At 46.7% G+C, this 14173-nt stretch overlaps 1 protein-coding gene across 1 annotated transcript; it reads right to left on the bottom strand.

Annotated features, from left to right (window-relative positions):
• Positions 1 to 4403: 4403 nt before the first annotated feature.
• Positions 4404 to 13888, bottom strand: klf5a (Kruppel like factor 5a). The gene is made up of 4 exons (XM_080782018.1): positions 13528 to 13888; positions 11283 to 12384; positions 9276 to 9335; positions 4404 to 6659 (listed from the first exon to the last, which is right to left on the bottom strand). Exons 1-4 carry the CDS (start codon positions 13693 to 13695, stop codon positions 6481 to 6483), a joined length of 1509 nt encoding a protein of 502 aa, XP_080638144.1. The 5' UTR covers positions 13696 to 13888; the 3' UTR covers positions 4404 to 6480.
• Positions 13889 to 14173: the final 285 nt, after the last annotated feature.

Genomic DNA, 14173 nt, shown 5'->3' with positions numbered 1-14173 from the left:
TTGACCAGGGAGGTGGTCAATACAGGCTGAGAGTACAAATCAACACGGAGCGAGCAGCTTTGATTAAGCGTCGACGTATATCCTTTTTCAAATATCTTCTATACTATATGTACATTACTATAGCCTACTATGTGTACATACCTATGTGTACATACTCTCCCCCCCTCTTCACAAATTGCGATAAGAGTTCAACTAGGACCTCAGACATCTGCACCTAAGGTGTGAAAGCAAAAGCTCCTAGCTGTATGCCCTGAAGGCCACAGCCCACGCAGAGTGTCACAATGAGTGTTTTTTTTTTTTGCGTGTGTATTGACCGAGACATTAGTCTGATATGGAGGAACGCCTAATGACTTCGTCCTTTGAACCTATTTTCCATGGAAGTGGCGAACACCCACCCAGGAAATGACTGTAGCAAGGGGCCTAGCCCCATGCAGGGCTATCAACAGCTTGTAGATTTCTGCAAGGCCTCTATGAAATAGCTCAATCATTAGCAAGCTGGTTACATTGGAAAGATGTTTATCACATGCTTTGTTGACCCAAGGTTATGAAGTTATCGTTTTTAGTTTTTGAGGCATATTGTCTCCTATTTCCTATTAGTCATTATGAAGTGATGTTGAAACTTCTTTAAGACTGCATTTTTGGGGTCATAGTACAACAAACAATGTCCAACAACAAACACAACAATAAAAACTTGTTGTTTGTTTTATTGTGTGTGTAGATTTGTGTGTTATTGGCCGCCAAGCATAAGCTCTAGTGTAGCTGCTTGCAGGCCAGAAGTCAAGTCAAGTCCATTTTATTTCTAGAGTACATTTAAAACAACCAAGGTTGACCAAAAAACAAACATATACAGACGTATATGTGGCATAAGGGTAGTATGTGCCAGAATGGGTGGCTCTCATTCTTACGGTAGTACTAGTACCCATCATCAATGTTAAAAGTGCCTTCCATGGTTTCCTCCGCCATCGTTGTGTGAATGGGTGAATGTGAATTATATTGTAATGTAAAGCAAGTTTGGAAAAAAGTGCTACATACCGTATGTCACGTTCAGGACAGGCAGGTGTTGGACCCAAGCGCAGACAAAGGCAGAGTGCTGGACAGGCAAGTCGAATAGAAGGGGGATTTATTAACCAAAATCAGGAACATACACTGGAGCATGAGGAAACAAGGAAAAAACTAGGAGCAAGGGTAAACACTAGGAACATGGAAAATTATGAGGAGCAAAAAACCACTGACTTACAATTTACAAACGAACAAAGAACTGAAAACACAAGGGCATACTTATAGACATGGGAAAACTAGACACAGGTGAACACCACTGACAATCAACACTGGGATAGGCTGGGGGACTAAGGGGACACAGGTGGAAACATTGGCAATCACAGGACTAGTGAGACAAGACAGGAACAGAACTACAGGGGCAGACAGGAAAGCACAAAACAAGACTACAAAATAAGGTTCACAGTGTAAAGCAAAACTGCAACTAAGAAACTCAAAAAACTTCAAAATCACAGGAACACAACAGAAAGGTAAAACAATAACAAAAACCAAGAACAGGGTACATAAGAAAACATAACACGTCACAGAACGTGACACCGTAAATGCAATCCATTTATCATTTAGCTATAGCCTAAGATTGACAATAATCACACAGTTATACTCTGTCAACAATGTTGAAGATGCTCCTAACATGGGTCATTTTGAAGATGCTCCGAACATGGGTCATTTTGGAACAACATTCACTATACTGTATTCCTGATATCATCTTCAACTTCGTGATCACATTGTTGGCTGGTCTGGTATCTGTTATTTCATCTCCAATCAACGTGTTCTATTCTGAGAATATCTGGTTGGGTTGATTTTGGAAGGAGGTGTGTGTGTGTGTGTGTGTGTGTGTGTGTGTGTGTGTGTGTGTGTGTGTGTGTGTGTGTGTGTGTGTGTGTGTGTGTGTGTGTGTGTGTGTGTGTGTCTATCCGGGCTCCCTGTGGTCATTGTATTGGTCTTCTGAGTGGGTGGTCTGCTCCAAGAGAGCGGTACTGGAAACATTACACCCACCCACACACACACACACACACACACACACACACACACACACACACACACACACACACACACACACACACAGAGGAGTACTGGGAATCACACCAACGCAGTGCAGCAGCACAGGGTGGAGCAGGCAGGAGCCTTCTTCCAGATGTGTGACATTAATTTACTTGATCCAAAACATGAAGTGGTAGCTCCCACTCATCCCTCTTCTGTGTGTGTGGGTGTGTGTGCGTGCATGCATGTGTGTTTGTGTGCACGCCTGCATGCATGTATGTGTGTGTATATGTGTGCATGCATGCGTGTGTGTGTGTGTGTGTGTGTGTGTGTGTGTGTGTGTGTGTGTGTGTGTGTGTGTGTGTACGTGTGTGCATGCGTGTGTGTGTGTGTGTGTGTGTGTGTGTGTGTGTGTGTGTGTGTGTGTGTGTGTGTGTGTGTGTGTTAGTGTGCGTGCGTGCGTACGTGCGTGCGTGTGTGCGTTCGTGCGTGCGTCTGTTCCCCCACGAATGACAAAGATGTCAATAGGAGAAACGAAGCAAGGTCGGTTGCAGTTGACAGGTGACTTTTCCACTTCTTCCTCGCTTCCTTTCACATTGACCTCCAGTATACCAGTGAAAGACAAGACAAAAAGGAGAGGAGGGTGGTGGAGGCAGAGGGGGAGGAGGGAGGGAGGGGGAGAGGTTCACCACCGTGCACAAAAAAGACGGGGGCTGGAGGGGTGATCCGTGACGTGCAGCAGTACTGTGGCGGAGCAGGTTATGAGAACGGTATCCACTCTGACCCGCAGAGCAGCACCCCTGGACGTTCATACAATACCTTCAGCTGGGGAGGGGAGAGGAGAGGAGAGGAGAGGAGAGGAGAGGAGAGGAGAGGAGAGGGGAGGGGAGGGGAGGGGAGGGGAGGAGAGGAGGGTTACGGTGCATGGAAAGAAAAAGAGAGAATGAGAAACTAAAATAAAATCAGAAGAGCGGAGGAGGAGAACAAGAGAGAGAGAGGGAGAGAGAGAGAGTGAGAGAGAGAGATGTAGGAGGACGGAAGTGGCTGATTGGGTCCCCCCGGAGATTCTTTTGTTTAGATTGTACTGCGCTTCGTTTCGTTCTCTCTCTCTCTCTCTCTCTCTCTCTCCATCCCCCTCTGTTCTTCTGACATCTGAGGTAGATTACAATGGAGACCCGGGGTCACATTTATGACTTAAACCAAGAACATATGGTGTGTGTGTGTATGCACACGCACGCACACACATGCACGCGCGCATGTTTGTACGCTCGTCTGTGTGTGGTGGGATTCCCCTCTTGTCCCTGAGTGATGGTCAAATTTATTTTCTTGTCCGTTGTGTCCTGCTATGATATCAAAGGCCCATTGTTTGTTGACCAGCGAGGGTGCTGCAGGTTACTGGCAGGTCTCTCTGCTCTGCTCTCATCTCCTCCGCTGTCCTCCTCTCTCCTCTTCTCCTGTCCTCTCTCCCCCCCTTTTCCTACAATCTTCCTCGTCTATAATTATCTCACTCCTCTTCTTTCCACTTTCTCCTGTTCTCTCTAAACTGGTCCGTCTTGTTGTTCTAAGGTCCGTTTCTTGCCCACACACCGTATCCCCATCTGGGCTCATATTGCCCTAAAAGCAAGTCTCGAATGCACAGGATCCGATGAAATCATCTTGTTTACCTTGGAGAGGCACTCGATCGGAAAACTTTCTCAGGTTTTAAAGAAACAGGATGAGTGCGGTCATGTTGTGGGAGCTTAATGATCGGGCCCTTTCCCCGCATCGCAAATGTCTCCCCAGGCCAGAATGAGGTCCACGTTCAACACGTCAAGGAGGTTCTTGGGACAGGTTCGGAATCCTTTAACCAGTACCTACACCAACCAGTCACAGATTACTATCAAAACCTGCAAAACCTCTCAGTCAGTCCGTCCGTCCGTCACACCTTGTGACACGCTCCATATATGGCCATCAGTCCGTCACGGTATCTTTAGCTAAATCTGTACTGACACTCAGCATTTTGGAGATATGAGATTCTGTATTTGAATGAGAAAATCGCCCAGAGCCGACCCTATATGTATCCCCTCTCAGCTATTATTCAGTCTCACTACAAGTACTAAAGGTGGCCTTACACTAGCCGATAATCGGGCATTTTTGACGCTCGGGGGGTGCCCGACTCAATCGATCTGCTCGGGGCCGCTCAAAGCGTGATCTGGATCGGCCTGATCAACATCAAGAATGTTTGATATTTGCTCTATCCCGCTCCGATTATCCTGTAGTGTGTGGTGCTATCAGATTTCAGATTGAAAAAAATCGGCTAGTGTAAGGCCACCTTAAGGGTGGACTGTAGTGCCTGCTGTACTCAATTTAAATAAAAAGCACAGATGTAAAACTGTCAGTTGACTTTATTAGGATTGGCTTCACTCAGTTGAAGAAAAACAACATTTGTCTTTGGAACGTTTACTGAAAAAAAAGAAAGACAGAAAAGAAAGCCTACAAAATCGATTGGTTCAAATAGGACAATATAAAACAATGGCATCAAAATATCTTTGAAAACAAGGAAGAAAAAATAAACATATGCTCATAGATTTGGGGTGCAGGGCATTTTCCTCTTTTTGCCCTTTTGTTTTACAAAATAAAAATAATAAAAGAGGAAAACAAATAAAAACAAAAAACAATTCAAACCATATTTACAGTGCATATATTACATTAAGGCATTTTTAGTTGGGGAGAAATTGGTTGATCTGATCAAAACCCCACTTCTACACAATCAAATAAATAAGTCAGCTTTAACAGGATACGGTACAGTGCTATATTAACGTTAGGCTACCTGCAGTGATCAAAAGAAAAACCTAAGAACAGTTACAGATGTGGGCTGCATCAGCCAACTGACATTTGACAACACAACATTGTCCATGTCTGATTGGCTAATGGAGCTGCTATGTGTTGTTAGATGTGTACAGAGTGAAAATACCTCCAGGAGAGGACTAACTCAGCTTCAAGTGATGCTATACTGCTACCATGGAGACTAGAAAGGTTCCTCAAAGTAAATAGACCCCCCTCCCACTACTATGCGGTTCCAACCCCGTATATTGTGACAGAATATACAGGTTTAAATGAACAGAGCACCAGAGAGGGAGGCACTTTACAATACGCTATAGATGAGTCCAAGATGGTTGACGAATAAAGGAAGAGTTCAAAGTGATTTGCGGCCTCTCAATTGTATTGCAGCAATACAACATAAAGCAATACAGTAGTGCTTCACTCTTTTTAAGACGGTTGAGCTGAATTTTCTCCTTGTTGTAAATTAAATCTGCACATGTCTTTGTTAGTCTGCAACAAGTCATGAGGGCACCAAATGGGCTCTAGTCTGTTGCCATTTTTACTCCTGCTTGAAAGTCCATGAGTGAATAATTCATTGGATAATTGCTACTCTTTAGCGAGCCTCTATCTCATCTCTGTTTCCCAACCTTTCTCTGGTCTACGTTCTGTTTGATGAGTAAACCCTCTCTTCCCCTTATTTCACGTGCCTATGGCTTCTCTCTCGTTCACTTTCTCTCCGCAGTAGGAAAAGCATTTCTTTGTAATACACAGAGCTGAGGGTGTCGTGCTCAGTGAAATGAAGTGTGGAGTGAAGTTGGGTCCAGTTGTGATTCCAGTGGTTCCAGTGGTGGGTTAAGATCTGTGTGTGGCCGTTGAGGATTCTGAACAATCGGGCCAATGCTAGTGCAAACTGAGACTGGTAAAAATTAAACCCTTTCTGGCTGTTCCAGTTAGACGCAAACAAACAAGAAAAATAAGTAAACAAACATTTTGGCTGTTTCAGCTTAATACAGGTTTTTTTCTCCCCCATAAAGCCAGTTCTAAAGGTTAGAACAGGGCGTTAAAAAGGTCGGAGTTTTAAATGCTTTTGTTGTAGTCAACACCACACATCTCATCCTAAGAGGGAAAAGGACATGAGAGACACATTTTGTGTAATGTATATATATATCTTCTTCTTTTTTTTCCAGGGTGTTTCAAATAAAACTGAAATTATATCTGCCGTTTAGTGTTTACAGAACTTGCAAATTGAATTTGTCCACATCTCTCCATTAGTTTCCATTCCAGCCAAATCTATCCACTCTCCATTAATGATAATGTACAATGTACTAGCCTAATGTCTGTCAGGCTACCATACCACTTCAGAACAATGGAGCGGCAGGAGCTGCAGAGGGCCTGGTCAGTGAAATCTGCTTTGCACGTGGCCACTTTGGAACAGGTGTGTGTTGTGTGTGTGTGTGTGTGTGTGTGTGTGTGTGTGTGTGTGTACATGTGTGTGCATGTGCGCGTGGGTGTGGATTGGAAGGTTCACTATAGTGTTACTTGGTTCATATGTGCAATTGCATGTCACGGTTCGTGATAGTCGACCTGTTTAAGGGTGTATGTATGCAGTTGTGTGTGGGTGTGGGTGTTGTTCTGAATGAGTTAGTTCTGGTGTCTCTTCATGTGCAAGGCGAGGTGGTCGGAGCGAGAGAAGGAGCGTGAACAGACTGCACACTGGAAGGGCTTGGCCCCCGTGTGCTTCCGGTAGTGGCGGGTCAGCTCATCGGAGCGGGCGAAGCGCCAGTCACAGCCATCCCACGTACACCTGTATGGTTTCTCACCTGAAGAGAGAGAGAGAGAGAGAGAGAGAGAGAGAGAGAGAGAGAGAGAGAGAGAGAGATAGAGAGAGAGAGAGAGAGATAGATAGAGAGAGATAGAGGGAAGGAGTGGAAGGGGAGAGAGAGACAGAGGGAATGAGTGGAAGGAGAGAGAGAGAGAGAGAGAGAGGGAAGGAGTGGAATGGGTGAGAGGGATAGAGGGAAGGAGTGGAAGGGGACAGAGAGAGAGCGGGAATGAGTGGAAGGGGAGAGAGAGAGAGATAGAGGGAACAGGGGTGAGTGCAGCTGCAATCTATAGTAAAACAGTAATACTGGACAGTTGCCAGCCCACTATATATAACCCCCGAGTAACATAGATTGCAATACATTTGTAAAATGATTTACGGAACGATCGTTTGACAAGTGTGCGGATGGTGTTTATGCCACAGATGTCTCTTTTTCGCAGTGAAGTCAATAGAGCTAATTAGCTGAGTCGCAAAGAACCGTGTATCAGGGCAGAGGATCTGGGAGAACAGGGTTTACTGGAGGGCCCGGTTGCTTAAAAAGACATTATATACCTGGGGCAAATTACTGTCACTCAGGCATTCATAGACTGCCCAGGCTGTGCAGAGGTTCCCACGCCGCACTTGTCTTTTTCTCCGTATTTGTTTCTCTGCATTGTTTCTTTTCACGTCCATCTTTGTCATTTGACAGCAGGTAGGCTTTTGGTTGTTCCCTAGCCTCGGGCCCCTCCCCCAGAACTAGTGCAACACCCATGGACCCATCATCTCCCTCCGTCCCAGCCCCAGACAGAGTACTCTTTTCCAGCTCTGCTTTAAGCCACAGCCCACAGACGCAGCCCAAGGAGACCCACTGGCTCAAAGAAGCATTTCAGGCAAATGGTGTGTTAGTATAAAAAACGTACAGTAAACTGAACGGCATGCAAGACAGAGTCACCGAACTCTCCCACTCATCTCAACATGAACATGAACCTGGGCCATGAGACAATGAAGAGGAACAAAGTGGGAAAAGAGCCGCAAAAACAAGGAGAGAGGGTGGAGTGTTCAGTTCTCACGCTAGCCGTGCACACAGATACAGGCACGGATATGCATATACACAGATTCAGTACAGAAACACACACACAAACACACACACACACACACACACACACACTTGTGAACATACAGTACATATGCACACACACACACACACACACACACACACACACACACACACACACACACACACACACACACACACAATCAAGGTAATGGATGTTGATGGGGATTAGAGTAGGGACTCCCACAGGGCCACAAACGCATTAGGAATCCTTTCATGGAGCTCACTGACAGGTGTGTGTGTGTGTGTGTGTGTGTGTGTGTGTGTACTGTGTACGTCTGCTCGAGTATTCATGCTCCTTTGCATGGGAGAGCCAAAGAGACTGAACAAGAGAGAGGAATGGACAAGGGGAGGAGATGGGAGAGGCCGTGAAGTGGAACGACAAGAGAAAAGCCACAGAAAAGGGTGATGATGTGAATGAAAAGGTAGTAACAGAGAGAGAGAGAGAGAGAGATGGAGAAAAAAAGGGAGGCGGCAGCTGAGAAAGATTGACCTTTTTACAGAGCAAAGGTGGAAGTCTTTGCAGGAATAGTGCAGCCCTCTTCCATCTGTGTCATGTTCTCATCTCTCGTGGTCCGTAATCGCGGCACCACATTCAGCCCACAGTGTGGGTGACGCCCCTTCTAATTGTCTTGTCCGCGATGGTGCAAAGCAAACCACACACACTAACATGTTCCCATCAAATACAGGAGGAAAATATGAACCCCCCATGGGGTTAGCGGTGTGTGTGTGTGTGTGCACGTCCAGATGAGACAGGAATGTGCGTAGGTATCAACAGTAGTCTTGTTTTGTTAGCTGGCCTGAGGTGGGGCGCAACACCTCACTACTTGTTTGTTGACTTAACTTTTCCACAACTGCTCTGTTACATGCAACCGTGGACAAACTGGGGGGAAGGTGAAGAAGAAAGAACCAAGAAGGAAACAAAGTGAAACAAAGAAAGAAAGATGAGAGCGAGGGGATCGATTTTAGAAAGTGAGAGCCGGGCACAAGGCGAGGGAAACGGATCTTGGAGAGAGAGGGACTGAAGAATGGCATATCTAGAGACAGGAGAGATAGAATGATCTAAGATATTTTCGTATTGGTACAAGCAGATCTTGTGTATTTATAGAGCCCAAAAAAACGGTCCAGAAGGGTGGTCGGAGGAGCAAAGCACTTCAAACGGTGTTGTCTGAGACCGTTTGGGCGTAGCGCGCTGCACACAAGACATTGGCACCCCCGCCCCCGCCACCAGTCTAGCACCGATGGCATAGTAGATACGGTCCTGCGCTACTCATCCACTGGCAGACGTGTGTCACTTCCACCTGTTTTGATGCAATAGTATATTGGGCAGTGGATGGGAACGGGGGGCAGGATAGACTTACACACGCATGCCAAGAACACAACACTCTGCCTAGTAACACGGGTGTCTGCCAGCGCAGACACCCGAAATACCAGCAGCGCGGGCGTTGTTTCTTTCTTTCTTTTTTTTTTTAAACTGGGGACTGTTTTTAAAGAGGCTATGAATTAAAAGGAGACTCTTACCCGTGTGAGTCCTGAGGTGGGCTTTCAGATGAGATGACTTAGTGTAGACCTTCTTGCAGCCTGAGGAAGACAAGATAGACAAACCAAGGTGTTACAAATCAATACATAAGTATGGACACTCCAAAACACCCCAGGGGACCCTCGTTTATGGTTCAAAATGTATATATAAACAGGGAAATTCCAACCACTGCGGCAAACTGATAGCAGACTGATATAAGTACATTTCAGGACATTCCAATGTGTCCTGTACAGTGTACACTTTCATTTGCTTTTAAAATTCCAATATTTGTGCCAAATTGATTTTCCTTTCTTTTTTTTACAAATATTAGTCACCATGGACTATTGCACCATGTAACCTTGCTTTATGGGAAGTTTTACAATAGCAAATATGCAAATATACTAGTCATACTAGTTGACATGGAGGTCAATACTCTCATTTTCCCAGTAGGCTGACAGGAAATGTGGAGAGAGATGGGGGGAAGACACGCAGTAAAGGCTGTCGGGATCGGGAGTCGAACCCTCGGCACACTGCCAGACTGGATTACCAGCCAAGGTGCCTGGACCATTGAACCATGGCTCAGGCAGTTAGTGGAACCTTTGGGGAATCTTTTAGAATAGACATACAACTTCCAATTTTTTAAATAAGTTATAAGATACTACTATAGTGAATGTATAGTAGTGTATAGAGACCGGAACACCACACACATAGGGTCCAGAAACATCCTTATTTCACTGACCAACGTTGCACCATGTGGAAATTGAACTATTGATATGCAGTTATGCACATAGTCAATTCTCATCAATTGCCGATATGCTACAGTAGGTTATGGTCATTTGTTATGCATTTCTCTGTAAACCCATATTTCCCTAGTGCCCAACAATACAGATTTCAATTCAATTTAAACTGAACTTGAACCCAAGAGATGACAGGAACAAGATGTTCAAAATGACAGTGACATTGATACCACGTCAACTTTCCGTGACGATGTAAAGACTGAGTAATGAGCATTTTAGTCTACATTTTGTCCAGCCTTTTTTTGCAGATACAAAAAAGTGCTACATTAAAGCCTCGAGCCAAAGTTAGAGAGGTTATAAAAGTGCAACTGAGCAGTGCGTGTTCAGAGACGTGTGCTAACACGCTGCAGGAGGCTCCTCTAAGCCTAACTTACACACTGCCACAGGCTAGCTGACTTTACATGTCCTACAAGTAGCTGCACATCATACTGTATAGCTATCTAATGTGTGTGTGTGTGTGTGTGTGTGTGTGTGTGTGTGTGTGTGTGTGTACCAGCTTTAATTATCCATACAGGACCAAGAGGTCCTCGCAAGTATGGCGTAACTGCCATAAAATTACTTGCGATGACAATTTTCCCAGGACTTCAAAAGGAAAGAAGGGGGGGAAAAAATCATTTACTGTATGTGTGAGTATCTGCTTGCACCTGCATGCAATTGTGTGTGAACTGAATGTGAGACAAAATGTTGTGTGTAGCAAGGGGGGCTAATTCCTGATTTATTGGTTGCGCACCAAAAATAGCCAATCTACAAGCTCACAGTCACAACACATTGTGGCACGTTGTAAGCTTGTAAACCTGCTATTGTAAATCAGCAGGCTAAAATAAATGTGTTAATTATTAAGCGCCCTACAGTCCTATCCATACATACACGTGCAAAAAAACCACACGCACACAAGTACAAGGGTTCACGCTACTGCCATCATACCAATGTTGACCTGAAGGCCACAAGAATCTGATAGAACTGATAGCCGAGAGTCGCACAGCGACTTGATGTAGCATCATGAAAGCAAAAGTAGCAACTGACAAATTATCAGTAGTCACAAGAACATTTTTTGTCTTGTATTGCATTGGATACTTTTTCAAGGTCCTTAAGTGTGTGACACGAAATGGGTGTTTAACCCTCTGGAAATATGAGATATTCACCTGACACAGCACAACATACTGTAAAATGCAGTGTGCAAAGTGCTAGTTCCATACGTGCATGAGCTCTAACCTGGATAGTCACAGTGGTGGATGCGTCTTTTTTCCAAATCAGGGTTGTTCCTGCGGTTGTAGCGGACAGGCATGCTAGTCTGGGCTGGAGCCGGGCCTGGACCTGGGGGCAGACCCGAGGCCGGGCCTGGGGAAGGACCACCAGTAGCCAAAGGCAAGGCTAAGCTGCCTTGGCCGGGGCCAGGGCTCAGTCCGGGGGGGCTGCCCGCCAACTTGGAGGCGATGGTGGCCGCATAGGAGGGAGGGGGCGACAGGGTGTGGAGAAGCTCCTTCTGTCTGTCGGGACTTCCCGGCTCAGAGCTGGGCGGGGAAGGGGGCAGGTAGGGCAGCTGTTGCTGGACAAACTGGGGGTGCGTGTGAGTGTGAGGGTGCGTGTAGGCTGCGCCGCAGAAGGCCGACTTTGCGGTCTGTTCTTGCTGGGAAGACGAGGAGGCCGCGGACAGGTCGTGGAACGGCGTGGGGATGGGCGAGGGCCCCGTGTGCTGGTGTTGGTGGTGGTGGTGATGGTGATGATGATGGTGCTGAGTGTTGATGCCATGGTTACCATGGTGATGGTCCAGGTCGGAGTTGAGGAGCTGGAAGAGGGAGCCACTGTCGTCGTGGTGATGGTGCGGGTGCTGCTCGAATTGCGACGGCATTTCCTGTTTGACGAACACCTCCGGCCCAGAGTCACCACCACCACAGCCTCCCGATTGGCTGAAAACGCTTGTGAACTCCGGTAACCCTGGTAACGTCATGTTTATGGTGGCGGTCTCCATAGCGCCGTTACCCCCGCCGGCAGAGGTGGAGCTGAGGCAGTGGGACAGGGACGTGGGGGGGAAGGACGTGGAGGGGGACTCCGTTTTGACCTGGGCCAGTCCCGCGTGAGCGTGGCTGTGAGTTGGGCGGGCCGGCCGACACAGGCCCATCCTCAGGTAGGCGACATCAGGGACGTAGAGGTTCATGTTGAAGGTGTACGGAACCCCGCCGCTCTGGTCGTCTGTGAAGAACTGGTCCATGACGGACGCGCTGTCCCTCCGCGACTTATGCTGGCTGTCTCCTGGAGGATGGGATGGGTGGGAGAGAGGCTGAGGGGACAAATACCTGTCCAGTTCGCACTTTGCCTGAGGAGGGGGAAGTGAGACGGGAGAGAAAGCAGGAGAGATTTAGTTTCATTTCACGTCATCGTTGTGTAAAAAACGAAGGCGCAATTAAACGAGATGAAACTGATTAACTCCTGGTGATATAAACAAAGCCACTATTGTCCAAACACAGGTTGCTCAGCCAGCCGAGTGTTCCCAAATGATCACCCTGACACTATTCTGAGACACCATGCTGAGAGGACAAAAGTTTGATTGGACAGTCACCACTAAAACATTTATCAAGTAGTCATCAATGCGTGGTTGCTACATTCCCTCTCCTCCATGCCATGCTGAACTCATACACCTATTTACTAGGCCTACATTTGACTAGCAAGTGGAGAAAAAACAATCAGAACTCCTGTGTGGTTCTCAATTTAAGGCCACAATATATATTTATGAGTAATAGAGTCTGAAAAAGAAACGAGTTCATACAATCTGTAAATTACATAATGGATATGCTGCTCGACTGGACAGGTGCACAACATGTCACCGAGGGCGCATCCACACCAACGTCCAGTAAAAGATGAAACAGCATGATGGGGAATGGGGGAAACACCCATGCCTCCCAGTCCGCCGCAGCAGAGAGCCTCCGGGGGCTGCGCAGCGCTGGCTGGCCGTGGCGCGGGGGAGGCTGCTATTTCTAGTGTCTGATCCTACCAGCTGTTATAGATGATCTATCCCGACAAGTTTTTTGGTGGAGGCGAAACGGAGTTCCCGGGACCTTTCCGTCCGAGTCAGGAGTCAGTTGTTGCTAGCGGTATGGTGCGAGCCTGGACGCCCAGAGACCAACTGTGTACCAACTGGCACTGGCTCCGCAGAAAGCAATGCGCTGAAGAATGCGAATGCAGTAGGAATAGCTCGGCTTCACGTTGCCGTCCAGTTGGCTTATCATGCATCCTGTGATCGTAGCCCACTTTACCGCATTACTAAAAGTAGTACACGCAAAACAAATGTATTGATTATCAATAATATGTGGCCATGTAGAATTGTAAGAGGTTAGAAAAAGCGTAGGTCTACAACCAGTCTGCCACGCCCATTCAATGAAATGGGGGGGGGGGGGGCAATCACAAATCATAAATCAGCGTTTCTACCGTCCAAAAGTCTACATTATTTCTTGTCCATTACCTGTGTGTATTCATTCTGCCCGCTCCTTTCCGTCCCTGTGATCTTAGCGTCCAGACCGAACAGAGACGAGTCTTCCAGGGGGAATCCTCCATCGGGAAGACTCGACTTCAGCAGCGGATAGAAGGCTTCCTCCTGCCCACTACCGCTCATCGTTAGTGTCGCGGCCATTAACCTCCGTCGCAACACCGTCAAAGATATACACCTAAAATGTTATTCCTTTTTTTTTGTTTTAAATACCACGGTAGATAATACAGCTGTGGCGAAGCGTGCAGGGAGAGTGAGTCGAATGGGAGAGAGCTAAGCCAGAGAGGTTGTTGTGAGAATGTTGAGCGGCTGTCCTGTCTGCGAGCCCACATCTCCTTTCCACTTGTTTCATCTCGCATTGGACCAGACAGTTTTGTATCTCTGATGACAGGGCGGGGCGCTCACTGTAAATACAGGAGATGCACCGCCCACACCAACCTTCAAAAGGCTTTGATCATTCATTCACCGGCCACCGCCCTGCACTCCATCTAATGCACACTACACAGCTTACAAAGTATTCATTTACATTACGATGAAGAACGTCTGGCAATCAGAACAGTGCACTGGCTGGCACGTGATAGACGTAATGTAATGATGTCAACAGTGAAATGATCTAATTATA

The sequence above is a fragment of the Protomyctophum bolini genome, assembly GCF_963924005.1.
Source record: "Protomyctophum bolini genome assembly, chromosome: 14".
NCBI classification, from domain to species: domain Eukaryota; kingdom Metazoa; phylum Chordata; class Actinopteri; order Myctophiformes; family Myctophidae; genus Protomyctophum; species Protomyctophum bolini.
Note: the sequence above shows the minus strand (reverse complement) of the source record. Positions and strands in the feature narration are given on the sequence as shown.

What these genes read in the sequence shown, in the direction of transcription:
- klf5a (XM_080782018.1), bottom strand. Translation starts at nt 13,695, where the DNA reads ATGGCCGCGACACTAACGATGAGCGGTAGTGGGCAGGAGGAAGCCTTC. An exon ending in CCACCACTGTGACTATCCAG is followed by an intron (nt 9,336 to 11,282) that starts GTTAGAGCTCAT and finishes TGTCTTCCTCAG; the next exon opens with GCTGCAAGAAGGTCTACACT. An exon ending in CCACCTCAGGACTCACACGG is followed by an intron (nt 6,660 to 9,275) that starts GTAAGAGTCTCC and finishes CTCTCTCTTCAG; the next exon opens with GTGAGAAACCATACAGGTGT.